This window comes from Strix aluco, chromosome 12 (genome assembly GCF_031877795.1).
Source record: "Strix aluco isolate bStrAlu1 chromosome 12, bStrAlu1.hap1, whole genome shotgun sequence".
NCBI lineage: Eukaryota > Metazoa > Chordata > Aves > Strigiformes > Strigidae > Strix > Strix aluco.
Genome location: NC_133942.1, coordinates 21,028,817 through 21,055,818, shown reverse-complemented (window position 1 = coordinate 21,055,818; position 27,002 = coordinate 21,028,817). Strand labels below are relative to the sequence as shown.

The 27,002-nt window shown below is 39.2% G+C and overlaps 1 protein-coding gene across 1 annotated transcript; it reads left to right on the top strand.

Annotated features, from left to right (window-relative positions):
- Positions 1-1,911: 1,911 nt before the first annotated feature.
- Positions 1,912-26,835, top strand: TMC3 (transmembrane channel like 3). Its single transcript, XM_074837615.1, has 23 exons — positions 1,912-2,926; positions 4,879-5,028; positions 6,251-6,394; positions 7,712-7,787; positions 10,718-10,799; positions 11,492-11,598; positions 12,430-12,528; positions 12,621-12,763; positions 14,234-14,381; positions 15,304-15,347; positions 15,523-15,670; positions 16,459-16,568; positions 16,724-16,802; positions 17,297-17,542; positions 19,138-19,266; positions 19,931-19,998; positions 20,237-20,365; positions 21,200-21,310; positions 21,845-21,970; positions 23,327-23,405; positions 23,603-23,645; positions 24,660-24,957; positions 25,682-26,835. The coding sequence occupies exons 1-23, from the start codon at positions 2,817-2,819 to the stop codon at positions 26,520-26,522; spliced, it is 3,510 nt and encodes a 1,169-aa protein (XP_074693716.1). The 5' UTR covers positions 1,912-2,816; the 3' UTR covers positions 26,523-26,835.
- The last annotated feature ends 167 nt before the right edge of the window (positions 26,836-27,002 follow it).

The following is a 27,002-nucleotide window of genomic DNA, read 5'->3' as shown; positions in this document are numbered from 1 at the left end:
TTGTGATCCAAGTGAACACTTGGGTTCTTTAAAGAGGCCGTTGCAGGGGTCATGGGTGACAGAGGATGCCACCAACTTCAGGGATAAGCTCTTGAAGCCTGCTTTCTATTTTCTTTTAAAAAGCACTCTGCATCCTTTGTCAGATGGACTCTGAATTCATGAGTCTCTTGCTGCTCGTTGTGCTTTTAGTGTTTGGTAGTAACTTCAGATTATGTAGTGATTCCAGCACTGGCAGTATTAGAGCTATATAAACGTCAGGCTTAAATTGTCCCTTTGTTTTTTAGACGTTAGGCTTTATTCTAACAAATGAAAAACAAAATTAATCTTTCTTGTTGACATGTTAAGATATACTAGCAAATTAAATCCATGTAAATCATTAATGTTAGCATTTTAATGGTTTTGGTAGTGCTATATCACCATCATATTCAAGGACACTGCTTTATCTGTGAAATCTACTAATCTCTGGCAATGACCAATGATGTTAAATCTTAATCTCTCCCGTGTGGTTCCTTCAAATGAAAACTAGGGCATCCAAAAGCCCAGGGAGAAGTGGGAAGTAGGAACGGTAAAACTGAGGTAGAAATAGCTGAGTTTCTCTCCTGTAGTTTTAGAGGTCTAGCTTCTGTTCTCTGAGGGATTCAGGATGTTACTTTGTCAAAACCTATTTTCTGGGTGTAGGATAATTTTCCTTAGTGAGATGTCTATCTGCAACATGAGTTTAATGTTTCTGCACATAACTGGACAAGCAGGCAGCTAATGGACTTTAGTAGATTGGCCTGACTAAAGAGCACTTATTCTCATGAGCTAAAGCAGAAGAATCTGGCCCCCAATGCCGTGCCACTGGCCAAGATGTAAAGGAACAATTACAACGAAGGAAATATATTTGAACTGACTTATTGTTGCTTTTAAATTATAAAATGGAACGCATATCTTGCAGCAGGTCAAAAAAAGTGGTGATGTGGGCGTGTTTGCAGTACACTCTGAGCATCAAAGCTTTAAGGGGCGTTTCTGGCACTCAGAATACTTCCTCTGTTTGTTTTTCCAGCTGGAAAGAGGTGATAAGCCTTTTAGTGGAGACGTGTTTCTGGGCTGATACCCGTTCCTTCTGGCTGTTTACTTTCACTTGATGAATGGTCTGACACACAGAGAGGGTAGTAGGATGCTGCTTCTGCCTGTGATCTAGGAGCCAAACAGGAAAACCTTTCCAAGGCTGGTGGATTTAAATATGGTACAGATAGTTTGATATGTCAAAGCTCTAACAGCCGCTATTTTACGGACTTCACTATGAAAAAATAATAAAATGCAGCACAGAAAAAGTAGAATTGATATGGTCCATCCTTCTTGGGAAGCTGGAAATTGGAGCCCAAACACTTTAGTCTCTATTGTGGCTAACAGAGGTGTGTACAAGAGATGCTCAGAATGGAGTTGGGACTAGCAAGTTCAACTCACAGAAAAGCCCATGCAGTAAGTAGAACATGCCTAAGTGGTGTTTCCATGAATGGTTTTTACTACGTTTAAAAGTTATGCATATGTGACAAAAGGGGGAGTGAAAGGAGTAGTGAAGAATACAGCTGCCTAGTTTTACTGAACTCTGAATAGGGGCATTAGAGGCATTTTGCTGGCATTTTGCTACCATTTTGGTGCTTTTCTGCCTTTCCTAATGGAACTCCCAAGATTTCTGGGGAGGTTTCAAACAAGATACACCTGGAGATCTGGGCTTTACTACTGGCTCCATTTTGGAAATGCGGAGTCGTCTTCATCTGGTCCTTCCACGTCATCTAAAAAGTGTGGAGTGAATTACACCAAATGGACTTTTTGAAAACTGTAAAACCACGCAAGACTATAAATAATGAGGTTTGTGACTACTTAGCCCTGTAGTTATTTAATTAAGTGTAGTACAATGGACAGAACCCTGATCATGGAAAAGTAAAATTTCTCAGCAAGTGGCAGTATTTTAGATTAACTCAGGGCAGAGGGAAAAAGCAGCCTGTGCTATTCTCTACAGGAAATGTAGCAGAGAGAACTTAATGTTCTTTCTTGTCAGAGGCTGCAAATAAAAGTTAACTACAACAGACCATGATTTATGTAAATGAAACCCTTGCTGCATTGTGCACAGAGCTATTAAGGAGAGAAAATACCAAGTTAGGAACAGGTGAAAACTCTCTGTAAACTCTTCCTTTCTCTCCCACATTCTCAGCATCAAATTATGGCCATATAAACTATTCATATCAAGTTTTCTTGGTCTGTTTTGCTCTGTTTTAATAATGTGACTGTGGTGGGTTGGCCTTGGCTGGATGCCAGGTGCCCACCAAAGCCGCTTTATCACTCCTGTCCTCAACTAGACAGGGGAGAGAGAATATAAGGAAAGGCTCATGGGTGGAGATAAGGACAGGGAGATCACTCACCAGTTACCGTGACAGACAAAAGAGACTCAAGTTAGGAAAAGTAACTTAATTTCTTGCCAATTAGAGTAGGGTAATGAGAAATAAAACAAATCTTAAAATACCTTTCCTCCACCCCTCCCTTCTACCCAGGGTCAACTTTAATCCTGATTTCTTCACCTTCTCCCCCCGAGTGGGGGAATGGAGGTTGCTGTCAGTTCATCACACATTGTCTCTGCTGCTCCTTCCTCCTCAGGGGGAGGACTCGTCACACTCTTTCCCTGCTCCTGCATGAAGTCCCTCCCATGGGAGACAGTCCTCCATGAACTTCTCCTTCCCATGGGCTGCAGCTCTCCGTGAACTGCTCCAGCGTGGGTCCCCCGTGGGGTCACAAGTCCTGCCAGTGAACCTGCTCCAGCGTGGGCTCCTCTCTCCATGGGTCCACAGGTCCTGCCAGGAGCCTGCTCCAGTGTGGGCTCCCCATGGGGTCATAGCCTCCTTTGGGCATCCACCTGCTCCAGTGTGGGGTCCCCCACAGGCTGCAGGTGGGTCTCTGTTCCATCGTGGACCCCCATGGGTGCAGGGCACAGCTGCCTCACCATGGGCTGCACCACAGGCTGCAGGGGAATCTCTGCTCCAGCACCTGGAGCACCTCCTCCCCCTCTGCTTCACTCACCTTGGGGTCTGCAGAGTTTCTCTCACATATACTCACTCCTTTCTCTGACTGTAATTGCTCTCCCAAAGTTGTTTCCTCCGCCGCCCCCCCCCCCCCCCCCCCAACACCTTCCTTCTTAAATATGTTATCCCAGAGATGCTACCACCATTGCTGATGGGCTCGGCCCTGGCCAGCAGTGGGCCCATGTTGCAGCCACCTGGCATTGGCTCTATCAGACATGGGGGAAGCTTCTGGCAGCTTCTCATAGGAGCCACCCTTGTAGCCCCTCCGCTAACAAAACCTTGCCATGCAAACCTAATACAGTGACCCAGAATAACCACAACTTCTACGATGGAAAAAGGCACAGGAAATTCCCTTGACCATGTGTCAAGTTCTTCAGCTGCCCTGGTCCCAAAAAAACTTGGAACAGTCTATTCTGTCCCGACAGCCCAACACCAGTATCACAGAGGTGCTGACAGAGAGGTGGTGGTGGAGCTGACTGTAGGAACTGTGTCAGGGGACTCTCTATTATGAAAATACAACTGCTGGCAAGTACAGTATGTCACTTGTCCAGAAGTTAATCTTGGATTAAATGGATGGATAACTTTTTGAGTAGATGTAAACTGAGTGAAAACTAACGCTACTGTATTTTGGTTGTGAGACATCCAAAACTGAAAACTGGTGGTTTACTATCAGTTTTATCATGTACATGAATACTTTGAATGAATTAGGAAGTTCATGCCCATATGATGATAGTTAATGACTGTATAATACGTAAGCATCATATAATAGGCACTGGGTGCATCATCCCAGTGAAATGCAAAGACACTATCCTTTTTTAAGGATGGGAAATGAGGCCTGAAAGTGCAAGATTTTGCCCCAGGACATTCAGAAAGTGAAAGAGAGAGAGAATAGTTATTTAATATAGGGTTCTTGAGCTCACAGCACCAGTACATTTGTTGTCTTTTAAAGTGATTTTCTGTGTTAAATAAGCTTTTAGTAGCTATTAAATTAATTTCGTAATAAAATCAGTTAAGTAGTAGAGCTGAAGAAATGGGAAATGAGCATCAGATGGCAATGTTTCCCAGTAATTTAGCTCTAGGGATAACCATTATTATAATCAATAATCTAGGCAATGATTATTGTAAATGTTAAAGATTGTACAGTAATTAATGGACTTGAGCATAATTAAGATATCCCAAGTATCAAGAAAAAGCGAATTGCTTTGTAATCTGTACTTGTCTAAATAGTAGGTATTTTGATAGTTCCAAAAGAAAAGCCATAAATTTAACGAATGGAGGTCATGTGGAGAGGTTGGGGCTGGGGCCCAGGAAAGCAGCAGCCCCACATTCTGTCAGGGCTGTCCTCTGGGAGAGGATCTGGAAGTCCTGTGGGAGAATGATGCTTTATTTTTCCCTGCTAGTAAAGGCCAAAATGCAGACTTTACCCAAGGGAGAACATTCTCTCAAGCACATGAAGCAAAGATGTCAACAGTACATCCAGTGCATTCATTGGAAACATCACCCAGAGCAGGATGGTGCTTTGACGGAATACCTCATCCATGACAAGGGAAACTTGGCTTTGAATTAAGGCGCTCAGCTGGCCCACCCTTGGACTCTGCTCCCCTATCTTGGTCCTGGGCATCTCTCTTAGAAGCGCCCTGGCAGGGGCTGCTGTGCACTGCCGCTTTAAGGCATGCAGGCACTGCCAGGCGGAGGTCCTCTCCACGCTGGAGCAGCAATCCTCTGCTCTGCAGGGCTCGCAGTCGCTCGCTGCTCTCTACTTAATAACATTTGGCTGCTTGTGAGACATCTGACCAGCAAGCTAAAGGCTTCCTTCTAGTGCAGCAGAGTTTCACCTGGTGCGGGCGGCAGCTGCCACCATGGCAGCAGCAACGGGCTCTCCTGCAGTAAAAACTGCCAAGTCCTGCAAAAAGTATCGAACGGTGAAGCGGCATGCTGGCATTTACACCTACCAGGAGCCACCCCACAGGTAAGAGACCCTCCTCTCCCCTGAAGTGTACATCTGACTTATCTAGCACAGAAGTGGGATCTTGTCTTTTCACTTTTCATTTAGACAGTGCGGTAACATGGGAAGGAGTGTGAGAAAAATCACTCTTCTCTCTAGATGTATTTCAGACCTCTTTGGTTTTTTATTTTCACAGAAGTCATGTTTCATACTGCAACATAAACGCTGTACATAAAACAGTGTAACTCCAATGAGTTCAGGGTAGAGCAGGGTAAGAAATCTCTCTACTTTCACTGTGTAATTATTCATTTCCCTTGAATGTCCCCTGTGACCAAGGTGACAGGACTGTGGACTGATGGATCAGTGGTCTGATGAAGTATGTCCTCTGAATGTTCTTACAAGGCATGGTTTAGGTTATGACTTACTTCTAAGTGATTAAAAGGTGATGCTTTTTCAGCAAAAATTGCAGGGAACTTTCCCAAAAATACATATCCATACAATTAGAAAAATTCCTAGCTAGTGGTTGTTATAGTACTTCGGATCTCTTCATTCAGGGGGAAACAGTCACCACAGATTTTTAGACCTAAGCCTCTGCAAGAATGAATATTGCTGCTGTTTCATATGCAATACCCTGTTTCAAACAGGGAATTGCGAGAGCTGCAGCTTAGCAAATGTGGTGACAGCATCAGAAAAGATGATTTAATAATCATCCACGGAAATCTGCATCAAAGCACGTGAATCTCTTTACAGGGACAAGTAATTCTTGGTGTGCAGGGTCCCACACTCCCATCCCTCTCAGCAGGGAACAGTGACTGCGAACTAAGCATCTGTTCCCCCTGTTCTAATGAGAAAATATTTTATCAGTATTACAATCAAAATAAAAGGCCAACACCACCTGGTGAATAAATGAATGTTAAGTGCTCTTGCTGGAAATATTTAGACAGCATTTTGTTCCAGAAAAATACATAAAGTGTCTTGCTAGCATGATGTACAAGCTGTGTGGCTGGAAATGCTTGGAGAGGAGAGACTGGGGTTTGTGGTGGGGAGTGGGGATAATTTATGACTGAGAAGCAAGTGGTGGGAATTCATCAACTTTAAAACAATAAGGTCATGCAAGTTCCTTAGCTCACTGCTGTTATGTTGCTCTAATAGGTTGGATCCTGTGCAAATCAATAGTTTGCTTGGGATCCGAATGGGAATAATTTGTCTTGTTTTCCCTCTTGTGGGGTGCGTGCTGGGTTGCCAGCAACTCGGACGATGATATTGGTGAAGAAAAGGCTGAGAGCCATGACCCAGAGCAGATCTTTCAGAACATCCAGTACCAGAAGGAGATTATGTCCAACATCCGCTGCCGGCCGTGGCCGATGAGGCAGAAGCTGAGGGCACTCAGGTAAAGGTGTTTGCATGAAAGCTTTCAGGCTCACTGACTGTGACAGTGCTTCCAGCCTCAGAAGTTTTTCAGTGTAAGCTAGAAGGGATTATGCACAGAAATGATTAAGAACTGCTAGGAAAGCACACCATGAGGATGATCTGACAAGATCTGAGAGCTGGCTGAAGGCAGCAGCCTTGGGGTGGAAAGTCTGCAGGTGAAGTTGTCTCCTATGCATGCCTGTCACTGTACAGAAGAGAGAGCAAGAAATCACGCTTTGGCTATTAACTATTAAACCAGTGTGTTAGCTATTCAGCGGCCTAAGGAAAGGCTATTGGTAATGCTCAGTAATACACTTTTAAGATAAATTGTTTCACTGTCCCAAAAAGGAAAACCAGTCTGCCATTTTCAAGGTAATTGCATGTGATGATTGCATGGTATGAGAACAGAAGCTGGTAATACCTTCAGGTAATGTATTGTGAATGGCAGTAAATGCTGGACACTTGTAGGTTTAAAAGGTACGTTCAGTGCAATAATAACATGCTTCACATTTTAAGATCGCAATTATTATATTAATAATTCCAAATTTACAATGAAAGAGTGGGTGCCTAACTCTGAGTCACCTGTCTAAATTGTGTCAGGTCTTTCACAGCGTGATCTGTTTGGGGCTCGCTTTATTTTTCCTTTTCATCTGGCATCTTTCTCCTAAAACTCTATGATGCTAGGATGGTATTTTAGTGATAAGGAATCCCTACCAGCAGTAGAGCCCTTTTGTAATCTTGGAAGCAAAGAGAGATTTTTCTCTCTTAGGCAGAGTCTGTGACTTGCTGCCTTCCTCCTCCTGTTGATTAGATTTTGGTGGTCCCCATCCACCTTCTGCTGAGCTCAGAGACTGCATGTGACCAGATGACTGTGCACCTATTTGCAGCTTACATGAGTGCTACACAATATTTGCAGAAGAGGTGTGAGTATCCACATGAGATTAGCCTGGCTGTAATGGGGATATTTTTATTTTACTCATTTGAGTTGTGCCATTTTAAAAGAAAGACTTTGAATCAAAAGGATAGAGAAAACAAATGAGAGGGATAGAAAACTCTCCCTGCAGTCAAAGTTTTGAATACTCAGTTTTCTCAGACAAAATTCTCAGTCGTTTTAAAGTGTCGGTAAAAATCTCAATAGGAAAAGAAAAAAAACTTTGCCTGGATAAGGATTTTATGGCGAGACAGTCCATGATGGTATTTCAAAGCATTCGACAACTTCATTAGTTACTGCTTGTGCAGAATAAGGGGGTCCAAGTAGCAGCATCAATGTAGAATGAATTTCCACCTTCTTGTGCAGACAGGCAAAGGAGATCGTGCTGAAGTATGAAGGGAGGCTCACTAGAACAAGAGGTTACCAAGCCGCTGGTGCAGAGGTATAGCTGCTTTTTCTTAAATCACAGCTCTTTTCCATACCAATAGTCATCTGTAGTTTTCATTTACAGAGACATATGTTTGCTATGCTATCCTGATCTCCAACTCAGGAACTCTGTAGAGGGAGGAAAAAGCAGTTAAAATATTTTTTTTTTCTATTGTGAATGTAGTAATTACATTTTTGCAGACTAATTTGATGTGTTGGGGGATGGATGTCCTATTAACGCAGTATAAGCTTCCTTCTCAAATAATCTACAAATATTGATGCCTGCTAGAGGGGGGTGATGGGAATGGGATACCAACAACATGATACCAGTTTTCTCTGAAGAGCTATTTCACCAGACTCTGGGGCCACAGTTCAATAGTTTAGTACGAAAAATGTGTCTAGCTTTTAGTTTGGAAGAAAATCCTACAAAAGCCTATTGTAAATACATTGTTAAAGAAGGTTTTTGCTTGCATGATACTCAAAGAATTTGAATCTAATCTTAGCAAATCTACTTACACCACTGAAAATAGATTCTGGCCCTAATTTCTGGAAATTAATAACATGTAGGAAATTGTCCCTAATATGCAGCCAAGAAAGAAGAGATCTTTAGTCATCTAAGCAGTCAAGAACATTTTTGTCATCCTAATGAGTAGACTTTTAATGAATAACTTATCTTAATTCAAAAAGGCAGGCTTGTAACAGTAAAATAGAACACCATGCGTTTTATTCATGTGAACAAGTGAAAGGCTGCATATGTATCTGTCATCCTGTTATGTTGGCCCACAGCAAAGGTTAAAAATACTACTTTTCAAGGTAGGAAAGAGTCTTTTTTCCCTTGTTCTGCCTTTGCGTGTGAGGAAGTAATGCAGTGGAAGTAACAAATCCTGTTAAAATAAATATTGTTTTTTGCCTTTGACTTGAGTGGAACTAGGATGATACCTAGAGAAGTGCTAAGGGTCTGCAATACATGTTAGTAAATCAGAGATTGGACTCATTACTTGTTCATATTCCCCTTCCCACAAAAAAAAATAGAGGCTTTTATCTTAGAGTTCACAATGAATAAAAGTTTGTATCTAATCTAATGGCTTCCATTGTGTGTATTTGCTTGAAGATATTCAGCACAGGGATATAATTCAGCAATTAATTAACACCACTCATTATGTGTAGGGGAACTGTATTCTTTTTTCCTAGCACAAATTAGGGAATATAGCCTTTACATCAAGGCTAAATTCAGCAAATGCAACAGAATGAGCTGCATTATTTTTTTTTTTTAATTGGAAGGGCTTCATTTTCATGTGTTTTCTCAGAAAATAGAATGGTGACCAAGGAGACAAAAATTGTAGCACAGCAAAACAAGCACTGTGTCATCAAAATTAAGAACTCAAGGGTTGAACATGTGCTAAAATCAAAATGCAGCTGTAAGTTTATACATTTTTAAATAAGGTTTTTAAATTGGCAAAATACACACTATGCATAATTGGGCAATCCATTCATGCTGCTATTTATGAAAATTCAAGTTAAAATACCTCTTGCTGTTTTGACACTGAAAGCATTTTCCTTTTCAGTTCAATTATTTTATATTTGCATTGTATATTTTTATATTTGCAATTAATGCCAGATGTTCATACTCTGGATTCTAAGAGTGTAAATTATCTGTTCAGGTATGCAGTAGGCAGGAAAAGAGGTGATAGCTATCTAATTATAATTTTAAGAAATACTACTCCCACATGGACACCTTTGTATACTTTGTAAACCTGCAGTGCAACTGGCACAAGCTGCTTGATTCGTTTCTCTGCCTTGTGAACCCTGTTTTCAAATGAAGATAGCAATCCCAGCAATTCCCATGCAATTCACAGCATCTATAATTTCTTTGTTCAATTAAAATACTTCCCATTCATGCAATAAAATACCATACCACCATAAAAATTAATTAACTTTGGCCAAAGACATTGATGATATATTCAGTAATTAAAATGTTATTTACTCCTCTTTGGTTTTAGGAGATTAGATTACATGATATACTATTGACATTGCTGCTGCCTAAAATATAGGGGTTTTTTTAAGATCAAGCTGTACTAAAAATACTTTATAATGCATAATATACAAATATTATTTTCCTGTTGATACTGTAAAATTGTAGCTCTAATTCAACAAATCAAAAACTGCACTCAATTTTGCACGTGCAGATTTTGTTTCTTCTCCCACATGCATATTCACACGCCGCTGTGTGCAAATGCTTTTCTCTGACCATGCAAAAAATACAACCACAGGTTTTCTGCACGTGTCAGCTGTAAGACATGGAGCTGAGAATACAATAGTTGAATTTTCTACTGTTTAATACAAAAGCTTATTTTTCCCCTAAGAAAGTTTCCTCTAAGGCATTATGCTTCTCTTAAATTTGAAGTTAGTTGTCCATTTGTTTGTCCAGGAAAGCAAATTTATTATGTGTGGCATGGCAGAATTCCCTCATAAATTACTCAGAGGCTAGGTGTCCCGGCAATACCCAGCTTGGATGACTTCTGCTGCCCGGAGCCACTGCCTGGCCCTTTTCTGCAGTTCCTCCTCTCCACAGCCCCCAACCACAGAGAAGGTGACAGGGAGCTGCACCTGTTGGCTTCCTTCTGTTGGTTCCTCATGGTCTTTACGTGTAAAAGGTGTAGAGTGGTAGCTCCTGACTGTACCCTCAGAGGTGTATAAAGGATGCCCTCTCTCATCTTTGTTGGCATTTGGCCAAGGACTCCTTGTGCCCCCCACATTTTATGTGGTTCTAAAACCCACCATGGTTTGCTTTGCCCACCTTACCCAGAGACATTCTCGAAAATCTTAGTAGTTAGTGTTTGTAATATTTCTTGTCATGCAAGATGAAAGAGACATGAGCAAAATACTCTGCATTTTTTTTTTACATGCAGAAATGTCATATTTCTCATTTCTCTGCTTTTTTCTCAGCTTTGGAGGAAGTTTATTCGACTTGCATATAATTTTGTGGTAATCTTTATTCCTTGGGAAATGAGAATAAAGAAAATCGAGAGTAAGTATAAAGATTTAATGGCATTGAACAGTAAAGCACTTGCTAAAATGCTGTCTCAGGGTTTATTTTTTAATTTACTGTATTAAATAATATTTGGGAGAGAGTTAAATGCAAACTTTCAGCAGTGACATTTTTGTTTCAAACTTTGCTTTTTCTTCTTTTCCTGGTGTCTTAGACACCACACAGTTCTCAGTTATGGTCTTAGTGGGGGGTAACTTTGAAAAAGTTAAATTTGTCCCATTGTGATTCTGAAAATGCAGCAAGATTTGGTTATAGTTTATATACAGTCCATGGGGCATCATCCTCGGGCCAGCATCTCCCGATCTGCCCAGGGTTAAGTGTGGTTGTAACCTGTGTCCCCAGCCTTTGAGTCTTTGAATTGAATTAAAGCAGCCTTTAACATTACATCAGCAGTCAGGTCATACCTCAGTGCTTCGGTGAGGAAGGAAAATGGATGCATGATGTCACCCAGTTTAGCAGCTTGCGTAAATGCTGCTGGTAATCATGAGACTTCCCCAACAGAGTTTGCGTTGGAATTGTATTTTCCTCAATGACATGTTAATATTTTCTCTACTTTGCTGTGAATAAGAAAGGTTTTTCTTTTGTTTTATTATTCAAAAAATATTTCATGAATAAATGATATCAGCTTTTATAGAGTGTGTAGCTCAGATAACTATTTTCTGTGGTTTAAGGTCATTTTGGGTCTGGTGTTGCCTCTTACTTCATCTTCTTGAGATGGCTATTTGGAATCAATATTGTACTTACTATAATGACAGGAGCATTTGTAGTCTTACCAGAGGTAAGAACACGTTGTTCATATTTACAGAAAAATGCTTACTGTTGCACTTTTCTTTCTGAATTAAACAAATGCCACACTTAAAGGCATACATCAATTTGAAATGTACAATTTCAAATGAATTATTTAAAATAAATTCCCCTATTAAGAGGTTTTATTCTGCCAAAGGATGAGATATTTTTGCTATTAGTGTTAGAGATTATATTTTGTCAACAGCGGTACTAATGCTTTTACAGAATGTGTTTGTATCCGATTACTAAAATGGAGAACCAAATCCTAAAAGCTGTAGGTGGTGTTGAGTACACTCAAGTACTCTGTTACACCAAATGACTCTGTTAGTGTCATTTACAGACAGAAAAACATAACTTTCCTCTGCAGACTCTGGATTATTGTCCATTAGAAATAATTTTCTAGAAGTTCTGAACAGAAGTTATTCACTTTGATCTTTTAGTTTTTTAAGGAAAAGTAGATTTAATCTTGAAATACCATTTTGAGATCAAACACTGTCATCTTTAATTTAAAAAAGCTTAAATTAAAACAGACATAACTTTTAAAGCTATTTTGTTAGAGGTTTCAGTTAATCTCTCTTTTAATTTCTCAGCCATTTTGAAGATGTCTACAGAGCACCAAATTTCCTCATAAGTTAGACCACAGATAGCAAAAAATGAATGCAGGATTTCTCATGGAGTTTCTGGTTTAGGACGAGGAATGACCCAATACTCGCCGTCCTAATTGTATCATCTGGGCAGGCGGGCGGCTGTTGGTGGGTTCTGCTGTGCAGCCCCAGGTCCGACGGGCTTGCACAGCTCCCGACACCACCTCTCTTTTTCCCAGCTACTGGCCGGAGCCCCGTTCGGCAGCACAGTCAGCAAGACCATTCCCAAGGAGCATATTGCATCTGCTCAAGATCTGGACACCATCTGGTCACTAGGGGCAAGACTAAAACCACTCTCTATTGTTTTGCTATTGCTGTTCTGTTATAATCATTAGTTACTGCTCTTACTTATGGGCTCTGGTCTTTGCAGGGCTACCTCCAGTACTCTGTTTTGTTTTATGGTTACTACGGTCATGACAGGAAGATTGGGAAAGCTGGGTATCGGCTACCTCTTGCCTACTTCCTCGTTGGAATGGCAGTGTTTGCTTACAGCTTCATCATTCTCTTAAAAAAGTAAGACCTCCAATTTATTGCTCTTCATAAGCTTGTGTGTTCAGGCAATAGTTAATGGTGTATTTATCCTATTTCTTCTGTATTTATTCTGCATAGTTCTATTACTCTGTTCAAGTCTGCTAATATCAGGGATGCAGACTGAGGCTAATTCTAGCTTGCTTTTTATCTTGCTATCATTTATCTTTGCTCTCTCTTCAGTTTCACAGTCTATAAAAGGAGGGCAGCACAGATGATATATGTGCTTTGTGTTTGTGTACTATAAGGTCTGACACTCATGGAAGTCCTTTCTGTTCTCCTTTTTTCTGGTATAAATATTGCTATAGCAGAAATTTATATTTTAAGAGTAATGGTTTCAGCATTATTATTCCCATCTACTGAAATAAAAATATACAAATTCCATCCTAGATGTAATATAATTTACATTGTTTCAGATGGTATGTGGCATTATGTTCAAATGTAAGCTTAATTTCTTTGCTGTTGAAGGGCCAGGAGTAGGAGTTACTTAGCAGAAAGAGAAAGGCTGCTAGTCTGACCATAAATCTAGGAATGGGCAATGCTTGGAGAAGTGGCAAGGTCACTCTATCCTCTCCTGATTTGCTTTCTCTTCCCTTCTGGATACCTATTTATCCAGCGCAGTGCAGTCCAGGGACATTTTTAGCACTGCCTGTAATAACTCTGCTTTGAAGCTGAACCTTCCCTTACCATTTATTTTTATTCTACCTGCTGGTTTGTGCCAAGGGTCACTGATGGGTTTGAAACCGATGTACAAATCTGCAGTTTCTGGATATGATTAGCTCTTCTCCTTCTGACTTAGCTCACTGACTCTTTGTTTAGCTGCTTACAGTTCCTCTTTTAACGTTGTCCTTTTGGATGCCCTTTTTTTCATAAGCTATTAACCTTCATTTAATTTCATTTCTTACACTTTGCGATATTCTGCCATTTTGCCTATCTGAGATGAGTAAGTGGGGGTTTGTTTCTTTTTCCCGAGGTCTGTAAAATGGCACTGGGTTTCTCTTTGACAATAACATATATTTTGAGGGTGAAAACAATACAGAAAACAAACAGATCTTGTGTATGATCCCTAGTTTTGCCAAACTAGCATGTAATCACAGTAATAGAGATCTTAGTGATGGTATCTTATAGCTGGATCCTACCTGGAGATTGTAGAACTGAAATATGTTTAAGTCCACAGCTCTAGTGAGATTCATTTCCTTTATTTGTCAGCTATAAAGAATGTAAACATCAAAATGGCCTTCCACAGTGAGTCACTTCTGCACTAGAACAAAAGTGAAGTTCATGCTCTGAACCTCACCCTGTTTTATTTTCTTCAGAAAGCTGCCAACAATGGCACTAATTGCTGCAAATTTTTCATAGTTCTAAAGGCACAGACATCTGAAAACTATGAACCAAACCAGTGATTTCCTTCATTAACTGCATTAACAACAGTCGAATATTTGTTATTTTTTACAGAATGGCAAAGAACTCAAGAATGAGTTTAGCAAGTGCCTCTGATGAAAATTACACTTTCTGTTGGAGACTGTTCTGTGCTTGGGACTACTTAATAGGAAACCCTGAGGCTGCAGAGAGCAAAGCTGCTGCCATAGTTAATAGCATTAGGGTGAGCAACTGACCTTCAAATTATTTAGAGCTGATTTGTTTGTTAATCTCTAAACTATATGTCTTTCCTCTCATTCCCTTGCATTTCCTGTTGGGTTTTGGTATTCATTTACAGATCTCTTTGCCTAGGGTAGGGTTAGTATCGCTTCTCTGTGTGGTATTGCAGGCACATCATACTTGCTGATGCTGTCATTCTGTCCCAGGAAGGCTATTGTGTTCTTCTTCCCAAGAGTTTTATTTCATGCCACTGTATATGTGGCAAGTTAGATAACTGGAAACAAATTTGCTTGTGATGCAGTTTCATTGAGTAATAGAATCAAATTCATGTTAACAACATGAAAATACTAATTTATTTAATCTCTCCATAACAAAATAGTCTAAGGACATCTTACAGCTCTCTCAATATTAGAAAATTGCTTTAAATACAGATGTTTTCCTTTTAGAATTTAGAACAGATGTGGTTTTCATCAAAAGGAATTTATTTCTCAAAGTTGGTGTATTCTCATTAAGTCATTGAACAAAATTACTTCAAATTGTGTCAAGGATAAATTAATAAGCTATGATATTTAGCTATTACAAGGATAACATTTGACAGTTCTGTATTATATTACTGACACATGAATTCTATAGGCACATCCTGCAAAAAGATCTGGTAGTGTAAATCTCCGGTTGTACCCCATTGAAGACGCGTGACTGAAAGTGCACAAGTATTTGACAACTGTATATTTGTTTCTCAGAAATCTCCTTCGCTATTTAAGCTTACTTATCACTCCTAAAAAGCTATGCAGGGCAGAGAAGTATTTATCTACTTGCACTTCCATGATGTGAAGTTTTTTATTAGTATACTTGATAACTTCTGCGAAAGATATGTGCATTATTTTCGCTGAACGCTATTAAAATGGTAATGCTGTGTTTCTTTCCAGGAAGCTATATTGGAAGAGCAGGAAAAGAAGAAAAGCAAAAACTTGTATGTATATAAGATCAGAGATACTTTCCAAAGCACTGTTTCAGTGCAGATAGCAGTGCTAATCTGCTTGTCTCGTACTTCTAAAAATCATGTTAGAAAAGACCCCTGGTTTCATAAGGCAACCTACTGTATTGGCTGTGTCTTTTTTTTTTTTTTTTTTTTTTCTTCCCCCCAGGGCAGTGACTATAAGCTTAAGAATTATTGCAAACATCCTTGTGCTTCTCTCGCTTGCTGGAAGTATTTACATCATATACTTTGTCGTGGATCGATCCCAAAGGTTAGAGCGCACCAAAAAGGAATTGACTCTTTGGGAAAAAAATGAGGTACACTGTCTTTATGCCACCTCTGTGTTAGAAGTAGGATTATTGTCTCAGGGCTCTGTGTAGCAACAGTGTGCACTGAGGTGTAAATTGAAAAAGATTATCCAGGAGAAATGAGGAACAAGAGGGCAGAGTGGTGATTACCTGGATCTGTCTTCGCACACTTGCTCCCTCTGCTCTGCAGCGAGGTGTTAGCAGAGGTGAAGTGGGCAGGGGGATGCTGCAGGTCCTCCTTTCACAGAGGCTGCAGTTCTAGCTGGCCCCTATTTTGTGAGGACAAAGCACAGACTCTCCTGTCACTTACAAATCTACTCTTGCACCTGTGACTGAGCTGAGCAAATACTGGGCCAACAGACCAGACGGGAATCAGCTTTGACAATAATTATTGATTTCAGCTGGGGGATACTGAATGTTCTGTGAATACTTCCGTTCAGAGGAATGAGTGGATACTGAGAGTAGGAAGTGAGTAGGTATGGAGAAGCTACTCATCCATTTCAGAGGAGGATGCTGGCTTCATATTTCCCATTTATTAAGTTTTTATTTTAATTAATAAAGTAGTAACTTTAAAGCTATAACATCTGAAGTAAAGACTCCTGAGTGGTATTCCAGATCTATAATTTTGGATCGTAACTACTGTTATTACTAATGTCAATAATAACTTTTTAAAGTATCTCCTCCAAGAAAAGCAATCCCCAAAGCATGTACATCAGCAGTATTTTAATCAGCACTCAAGGTACTACAGAAAATCTACATGAAAAGCTACCAAAATGCTGTGTCTTTCTGTTCTGTAGGTAAGCGTAGTTGTGTCACTGATTACAATGATTGCGCCCTCTGCTTTTGAACTTGTGGCAGCTCTGGAGATGTATCACCCAAGGACTACTCTTCGCTTCCAGCTTGCCAGGTATGGGCATTATACAGTGTAGAAAATATGTGGGAAGAAAGGGTGAAAGAGGAGAGATGTGGTGATATGTTTTAATCCAGCCAAACCAGAGGATGTATGAGAAGGCAATGGGATAATGATGCCAATAACCCATGTATTATTCTTGTTGTTTTCAGGGTTCTTGTTCTATACCTGGGAAACCTCTACAGTTTAATCATTGCTCTCCTGGATAAAGTGGACAGTATGAGTGTCACTGTAAGTTTAACTTGATGTTTTCTGATGTGTAACGCTAGTAGACTTTATAGATAGAATTCCATTTACTGTGATATATATGAAGACAGATGAAAATTTGTTTGCGATTGATTAAAACATATTACAGTTTCATAGGATTGTAAAGTTAAGTTTAGTTTGTAATGTGCATTTAAAACTGCTTGTAGTTTTTTAGGATAACCAGATCCATTTGATTGCTGATGTAACACAATAAATAGATTTCTGTGCATTACTTAACTATTAAAAAAAGAAAAAAAGCCATCACTTTAGGGCAAATATTTCCACCTACCTAAAATCAGCTTTCAGTACTGCCCGTACAAGTTTTATCTGACTCCATACGTTGACAGCCACTTAAGTCACCTAACTGCTGCTTGAAAATACACGAAGATATGCCTCTAAGTGTATATGTTGTAGAAGGTACAGACATCTGCATGTATGTACAGTTGAAAAAGTAGCTTTCAGGACATTTATCATTTCAGGACTCTGACATTAACAACAATGCAAGTAATTCTACCGCCTTCTTAGCAACCAAAACTCTTTCTAAAGAAGACAATTTATCTACAACTATTCCTGATGTACAAATGAAGAGAAACGGCGTTGTCACATTGGAAGAGAGTCGCACTCAAGGCATGACAGTCTCTGACTCACTGGTTAACAAAACAGTTTCCTTTAACTATAACACCCAGAACCCACAGGACCAGTGCTGGGAGACATATGTTGGTCAAGTACGTAATTGTTTTACTACGTCATCAACTTATTCCTAAACCATGTTTGACAAAAAAATAAAATCATGTTGTGCTGTGTTCAATTTTAGAGCTTTTCTTTGTATAAATTCCAGAATTTAGCTAATGATTGTGTAGAAAGAGTAAAGACTATGCAAAGTGATATGGCCTAGATACAAGCTTTGTTTTTTGTTCAGTATGTACAATGTGTTTAGTGTTGTACAAATGTTCTTTTGCCAGGCTTCGGTCTCTGTCTCCAGCTCTGCACAGGCAGATCTCTACAGATGGTGACACAGATCCTATTTAAAAGGATATATCCTTTTAAACTGATACAGAGAAACAAGACTATAAAAATGTATAAGCAGTAACATGCACCCTGTGCAGATTCAGATTGCTGCCTGGATAGATGGGGATGCAGACCCAAGCCAAGCATGAGATTTGCACTTGGTCATTTGTGCAATATCTCTGAAGTCTCTATTCGTTCTGCCTCAGTAAATTGCTAGAGAATCCAGTGTTCTTCACTACTTCGGAGAGAAAGAGGACAAGAACAAAAGGTTTCAAAATACTGTCAGTTTGTAGGAATGGATCCAGCTGGGTGGCAGCACCATCTATGTATGTTCCCACAGTTAGGTTGCAAAAAATCTGCAGATTTAATGTAATACCTTTTGCTTCCCTCCATGTGAAGCGTACTTCATTTGTGGCATTTACTTTGAGCGACTAGCAGTGGCACTAAAACATACAGAGAAATTTTAACCACCCAAAATTCAAAAGACATTATTTGATCCCAACGTACTTTGGTCTCTGTCAGTGTTGCACTTATGTCCAGGCCACTAGATTAAGAATGATGCTAGAGTTCTTCTGACTTGCTGATGTCCTTGTTCCAGAGTGAGCAATATTAAAGGTCTTATTTGATTATCTGGAGCAAAAGACTCCTTCTAGGTTTATTAGCCTGACTTTTGTTCTTGTATGCCCCTCTCCCCATTGCACAGTCATTAGGAAATTTTTAGAATCGTTGTCCATGGGTTTTTCTGATTGATTGTTTTTTCCCCAGAATAGGCTAGAGATGTTTGGAATTCAATCCTTTCTATTTAATTGTATGGTTTTAAAGCTCAATTAAATATAGAATAACCCCATTCATTTGTAAGCACTAAACAGCTCTCTTATGGGTTGATGATCCTACTGCCATTGGGTTTTGGTTTTGAATGAGTAACAAGCATTTCTCATTGCGAAGCACTTAGCAAGTATGTATTACAACAGTCAGTATAATAAAGAATTGGGTATAATAGAAAAAACAGTCCGTTTCAGTTTATCTAGATAAATTTTCAGAACAGTCATTAAAAAGAAAGCTTGAAGCCATCATGACCAGAGTTTTATTGCTGCAAATAGAAGGCACACTGGAAACTTCATTATATTTGTTTAAAACAAAGTAAGGGAAATGTTAAACAGGAAAAGCTTAAAAGGAAATTATTTATATATTCAAATCATATTTTATCAGGATACTAAGCTTGAGCTAAAATAAAAGTACAAATGCAAAAGAGCCATATGCAGTCCATTTGCTTCCACAATGACTCAATATGTGTGAACAATATGTATTTCAGGAGATGCTAAAGCTTTCAATTATCGACATGATTTTCACAGTTGCAAGCATCCTGCTAATTGATTTTTTCCGTGGATTGTGTGTCCGATATTTAAGTGATTGCTGGTGCTGGGATCTAGAAAGCAAGTTTGTAAGTACAGTCTTTATTTTATCAAACTAAGATACTGAAGATGGGTAGGCTCCTTCCCTTAGTATTGAACGTCCTTAAAGCTTTTCAACAGATAAATAATTTCTTGGTAGCACACATCTGTAACGGCACAGATCACACTGAGTTTAAATTAGAGGGCCCAGGGCAAATACTGAGACTGGATGTTTTTCTCAAGCCTAGTCCCAGTGCCTTGGTGCCAAAAACTTTGTCTTTCCCAAAATGAGATTATGGAGCAGTCCCAGAGACAAAGGGCATGCAGTTTCTCCCTACATCCTCTTTCCTGTAGCTGTAGTATCTATCCATAATGTAGATAGTGGTCCAAGAAACAATAACCAAAAGCATATAGCCCTTTAAGACAATTACAGTGAGTAATATTTTGATAGCAAGAAGCTGTTGGCATGAAAGGCTGAGGACTGTCCTTTGTCCTTAACTAAAGAAGTGAAGTAAACTAGAGAGGAATTCGTTTATTTAATTCCCTGCTGTAGAGTAGGTTTTACTGTGTTCCCACCGCCTGCTGAAAGTTGGTATTTGATCTGGATGTTTCAGGCTATGTGCTGTCTGCAAACTGATTCAGTCAAATGCTTCTAATAAATGTTCTGAAAAAAGATTAAGACAAGATATTCATCCTACACTGTGTTTCTTGTAGCCAGAATACGGAGAATTTAAAATTGCAGAGAACGTACTACATTTAGTCTACAACCAAGGAATGATCTGGTATGTAGTCCAGAAGTGATTTTTCTTGTCCTTTGTTGGCTGATTACTAAGTCAATATGATTATTTCCAATGAAACCTATTCAAGTAAGATATAGGTAATACAGTCTTTTATATTTTATTATAATGAGGGATCATCTGTTGATAGTGAGCTGTTGTTTACCTGTTTTTACCCCATGTTCTTTTGCTATTAAAATTGCTTCTGGCAACACTGAGCACTGACATGATACTATTTTTCCAGGATGGGAGCTTTCTTTTCACCATGCTTACCAGCATTCAATGTTCTCAAGTTGATTGGACTCATGTACCTGAGGAGCTGGGCTGTGTTAACGTGTAATGTACCACATCAGCAGGTTTTCAGAGCATCTCGGTTAGTCAAAATAAGAACAAAAGATAAAGAACAAATCAAATGCAGACAATGGAAATGTCCTCTGTGCATAGGAACAAAATGGCAGGAGATTTTAGCTCTGAAAGTTGACAATCAAATTTGATAGTAATACTGATAGCAGAGGTCTGTGAAAAAAACATAGTTACTGAGAAACTGGAGGGTTTGTAAAGCCAGGGTAGTTAAAAGATATTCAAGAACTGAAAAATATGTCAGGGAATATTCCTAGACCCATATATGTGGCCTAACATAAATGCTTTATTTCCACACAGGTCTGACCGAGCACAATAACCTGCATGTGTGTGTTAACTGTTGCAGGTCCTATTTCTTGATGTTTCTTTCTTTGAAAGCTGTGAAGAATCTGCTTTTGTCTGCCACATCGCACAACAGATTTCCCCATTTTTCTTTTATCATGATGAATATCTTAATTGTTTACTCAAAAAGGAAATAATTTAGGGCATCTTTCATTCTTAAGAATCAGTTATTTCCAATATGTTTTGAAGATGAATCAACTTCTGCCACTGTTCTTTTTGTTCCCCAACACAAGTGGGTAGTAAGGTCAGTTTTTACAGAAGGGTGTTATAAACCGTTCTCTGGCTGCAGCAGTGGTATCTGGAAAGCAGTGCAAATAGGATTTTCATCATTAAGAGTCTGTTTAAATGGGCTCTGTTCAGACTTTCTAATCATAGCAGAATGATTTTGATCTTTCAGAAATTTAGATCTTGAACTTGTTAGGTAGATGCAGGCTTGCACCTTTTATGTTGCCTCTGTTTTTCTCTCTGATTAGTATAATCTGAAACATGTTACGCCTTCTTGCAGATCAAATAATTTCTACTTGGCCATGCTGCTGTTCATGTTGTTCTTATGCATGTTACCAACAATTTTTGCTATTGCCCGATATAAGCCATCTTTAAGCTGTGGTCCCTTCAGGTAAGTTATAATGGACTACTGAAAATTGCAAAGATTTTATTTCACCCTCTCAAAATAAATTAATCATATTCAGTAATACCCAAATTACTGATTAAAAACAAAAAAAGGAGTTTATAGACAGGACAGTTTTTCTGCTGCCAATGTTTTCCAGTTCAAGATTTGATTAGATGAATATGTCAATGTTCTGAGTGAGGCTCAATGTTTTGCTTCATATACATGGTTCAGTTATTTTATGTTTACATAATGTAATGTGCCGCCAACCATCTAGCACACATCACCATCTTGTGTCTCAGTTCAAGCACTCTCCAAGCCAATGCATTTATGCTTTTGAAAAATTTGTTAAAAAGCAAATAATTAACAAGTTGCTTTTATCTTCTTTTTTTATCTTTTTTTTTTTTCTTTTTCCTTTCATTATACTGTTCCAAAGTAGTTTTGGCTGAAACTCCTTGTTTATTCAGTGTCAACACTGCTTAACAAATTGATGTACCTAGAATTTCTGACAACTTAATTTTACTTTTTTTTTTCCTCTTGTAGTGGACAAGAAAAAATATATGATATTGTTTCTGAAACAATTCAAAATGATTTTCCCACATGGTTCAACACAGTGATTACTTACATCAGCAGTCCTGTGGTTGTTCTCCCTGCACTACTACTTTTATTGTAAGTACTTTGTTTTTCACAGGCAGGTTAAGTTGATTGTATTAATACTGGCCTTATCTCTGGAGAGTCAAATGTTAATACTGAGGAACAAACACTGCATTATTGTAATTTTATTAAGCACATCTGAAAAAAAAAAGCCATCTTATTGAATATATGATATTTGGATCAGACAGGAACGACAGTACATTAAAAAGACTGTCATCACATTTTCAAAAGGAATTTCTTGTTCTGGGATACCGTGTTAAAGCAAGTTCACTATTGTGTCAAGGCTTGCAGTGCTGTTTGTTCCAGAAGGTTTTAAGATACTTCTTCCCTCTCAAGAGCTCCTCGGAAATTAATTTTCCATTTCCTCATGGTCATTAGTTCAGTTCATGACTCTGAACAGGGCTCAGTCTGTCATTTAAAGAAGCTACCCAGTCATCTTGATTTCTGACAAGATAAATCAATTATGAAGGTCTGTTCTTACGTGTTAATGTAATATAACTTGCTGCAGACTTTCCAGAGGAAGTCCTTTCTTACTCTAGTTTCTAAATAATTGTTCACAGCTGGGAATTAATATCTACTTTGAGCTGTTTGAAATTCACTTTGCTCTATGAAGTATCATTTGTTTTGCATGTACCTTTGTATCATTTTTTTACCTGGAAACTACAGATGAATGCAGTTTGTCCCACCAGTGGGCTTTTCAGACAAATCAAAAAGACTGAAGCAATACTTCCTATTTGTAATCTTTTCCTCTAAGGTCCCAGCCACATAAATTTGAACATATTTATGAATTTAAGTAGATGTATTGACTGCTTCACACTGACGGCTAAGCACATATGTAAATGTTTGTGCTGTGAAGTCTAGCTATCAGACTTTACTTCATCTGAAAGCCACTGTAATCCATTATATCAGGCCACATCTGATCCTGGCTTGTGTAAACAAGGTGTTATTCCAGTCAACAAAATTGCATTGGTATGAATTTGCAAACTCAGCTGTAATTCTGGTGTCTCTGTTCTGTAACCTAGGACGAGGAAAAAAAAAAACAAAAAACCGACGAGAAAGCATTTATCAAAATTTCATTTTGAGCATGTCCAGAATTTAGCAAAAATAAGCCAAAAATGCACAGAGGGTTACATGCACAATGAGAAGAACTGCAAAAAACACAGGCGCAGTTAGAACTGCTGGTAAATCTGTTTTCAGTGTCACTTTCTTTCATGTATGTTTGCTTGAAAGAAGGCTCTGATCCGTTATCACAAAGGAAATTCTACAAAGCAGCAACTGAACCTGTATATCATTTTGATGACCTATAAACCCTCAAAGAGAAAACTGTCAAGAATGTTTGATGTGACTCATAACCACCTTTTTCACTTCTAGCATGCTAATCTATTACCTGCAAAGTATTGCAAGATCATTAAAATTCACCAACAATCAACTGAGAATGAAGATCCAAACAGTGAGTACAGTTCAAAGCACTTTTACATGCGATTTGGTGGGTCTTCAGGAAAGTACTAGCCTAATTAAATCTCTAAAGTTACTTTCAGTGTTTCACGATGTAAAACCAATCCTGTATTTATCCTCCTTACGTAGCAGTGAGTTTACTCTCTAATCCATAATAATCTACCGCTTCTCATTCCTCTGAATGTATTCTAGGAAAGAAGTGAAGATAAGAAAAAGGTGGTTCAGATGGCAGTAGGTAAGTTGGTGAGCTTTAGAAATGCCACTATTAGTAAAGCATTTAGATGCAAAAATGTTTTGATTTCTCATACATATAGGAAAGTTCAATTTAATTTTTTAAAAATTGTATTTCTTGTAGAGTCCTCCTTTTAGATGGCTTTTGAGCTCAACTTGACTTAATCTTGGCAGTACTGAAAGACGTGTCGTTTATACCTAAACTCTGCTGGGATCTTTGGACTGGCTATTTTCCTGCTTTTACTACCAACAGGGCAGAACCTGGGAGGCATCTCTGATTCAAATCCTGTCAGACCTTGTGAAAATTCAGAGGCTAATAAGCAGAAGAGGGGGAAGGGAATATGCCCCCTGTTCTTTGATCTGAGTGAGTTCTCAGATTCTAGCAATGAGAAATCACAGAAAGGATGCCCTCCTTCTAGTACCTCCCAGTGAAAGGAACAATTAAAAATTTGCCAAGCCAAAGAGAAGACATGATTCAGTAGCCTTATAGATAGGTTGTAATGCTACTGTGACCCCCTTATAGCTCTCCAGCAGACACATAAACAATGAAACACCTGATGTATAACAATATAGTGATCAGAAGTTAAAATTAGGGGCAATAAGGTATAGTTGGGTTTTCTTTCTTACAGAAACCAAATTCAGCTTTTGGCTGTGACCAGCACAGTCACTGGAACCTGTTTGCTGAATTTGGCCACTTTCATATTGGTAGTGGTGTACATGGTGAACTAAAACGGGGCTCTTGAAAACAGACATTGGCTTGTTGCCCATTTTGGAATCTTACGGTGCAATGTCCAGTGTTTCTCCTGTGTTCCCCAATAGTACACCTGCCGTGTACCATAGTATGCTGATCCACCCCTTCATCACCATCTCTCCCAGTGGGACACCAGTTTCTCTCTTCTGAACGCAGCGGGGTTCTGTTAGCATCGGATCCCCTGGGTGAATTTGAGGCACTGTATTTACACAGCAGCTTCTAAATTTAGAGGCCTGGACAGTTCCTGTAATAATTTCTGTTTTCTAGCCAGAATCCAAAATCTGGATGGGAATGACAAGAGACCAGAGCATGAAAGTGATATTATCAGCCAGGAGTCTTCTGTTCGCTCCTCAACTCCCCGAAAGAATGGCAGTGTCTTGAATTTTGAATCTCCCGTGAGCAAAGGCACCAGAATACAAACCATTTCCCAGTCTGTGCCCCAAACTGTGCCTTCAACTGATGTTGCAAGACCTACGAATGCAACTCCCACAACTTCAACCTCTTTAACGCCAGCTCCCTCAGTGTCAAGCGTACAGAAACCAAGAAACGATCATATCTCAAACAGGCAAGACTGCTTTGGTTTTGAAATGGCATTTATTCCAGCAGCTCCGTGACATACCTGTGCTTATTTACAAAATAGCTGTGTATTCAGACTGTCTGGAGCAGTAAAGCAGCTGAGGAATTTTTTAAAGGCAGATTCATTCATGGGGTACTATTCAGATTGCTGGTGACACCACCTCCTTAACTCTTCTGATGGAGATGGGATTATAAAACTTTTGAAATTATGTAGTTGATGGAGTTCACACACACCTCAAGCAAAGGTAAATACTCAGCTTTCCCTCAGGCATATAACTAAAATAGTTTGTGCAGGATACTATTTCCATGAACAAGACAAACAGTAAGAGTGAAGGAACTCTGTTCAGAACACCTGTGCAAGTTTACTTGTAGGAGAACAAGTTTTGGACATCAGCAGACTGATGCTTTAAGCTACCTGTTGGTTTTTTTCCAAGTGGTCAGATAAAGAGCATTTTTAAACAGTTCTCAGAATAGTAAGAAAACAGAATGGGAATGTAACTTGAGAGGTCAATTGTCTTCTGCCTTTTCCCAAGGAAAAACAAATACCTCTCCTAATTTCTAGGGTATGTTTCTCAAACTGGTCCTAAAAATTTGGAACAATGGAAATTGCAATCTCCACCCTTACAATCTAGTATTTGACTTCCAGAGCAATTAATTGTATTAATAGAAAAGTGTGTATCTCAATATTTCCTTCCTTTTTTTCCTTCCTAAAGGTACCCAAGTGTTGTGCATGGGAGTGCAAGTGAGCTTTGTAAAACAAAGCCCTACACACCAGTGACTTTCAAAAAGCACACTGAAGATGTTCATTCTGAGCCTCTCTTCAGAAAAGGCATTCGGCAGGTAAATCCGGATGCCCTTGGGGCCGGTGCTCCTGTTTTTGTGGGACGTAGACCATATGCTACCAGGTATTTTATTGTTAATGAAAATGAGACCCGCAAAAAATCTCTCCGTTCTACCTCCCGACTCCAAAGGCACTTGAGAAAGGATGAATCAGGAGACATTATTGAGTTGTATCCACACAATGTCAGAAGATACGTGATTCGAACACCACACCAGAGGTATTCCCCTCATCCCAGTGAAGATGAGGAGGATGAAGAGGAACTCAGGAGAGAATTCATGAACAGATCGCACCGCCCTCGCTCACTGTCTGATCTTCGCCCAGCACCGCGATTTTACATTGGGGAACGTGCTGATGGCCACATTCTTATGAGCAAGGATCTAGCCAGAGTGCATTACAAATCCTGGGATGATGGTTTTGAGCTAGACCTGGACAGGCCTCCATATGCTTACAAGAAAGTGCACCTGAACTACCCTGAGCCACGTGTGAAACCAAAATCAAAGCAAAAGCTGGAGCAATCTCTAACAGAATCTGATTCCATTTCCATTGAATCCAGCAGTGATCCACAGAACAGCAGCAATGACCAGTATATCCAGGTTATTCATAGCAAGGAAAAGTATCCAAAACCTGGGACAAAACTCATCAAAAAGAAATCAAAAAACAGCATTGATCTGAATATGTCTGAGCCTAATGAACTGGTATGCTCAAATGTCTGAACAAGTGCCCCAACCTTTTTGTGTTTTGAACAGGTGTACGTGCATGTGTTGTACTTGCTGTTTGAGGTCTATCGGAATAACTAAATCATAGTCGTTGCAACAATAGTGTATGCAGCCACTCGAGGTGGGAAAAGCATAGTTAGCCTTGTGTTTTACTGTTAACTGTACCTTGCTTTAATATGAGAACTGATATGTTGCAAAATTTGGAAGAGAAAATTATTCCAATTTATTGCTTTAATGTAAAAAAATCCCACATACTGGGAAATAAAAAGCTATGTACCGGGGGCACTTCAATTAAACCAGTGCAAATATATGGCAGATGAGGCTCTCTTTGACACAGTCACAGCTCGAGATGTTTCCAGTGAATAAATTAAGCAGGTAATCAGCTTCCTACAACTAAGAGTTGCTATTTACAGTATAATTTATGTCATCCTGATGTGCTTAGTTTGAATATGGCACAGCTCAAACAAATCAGTAGGT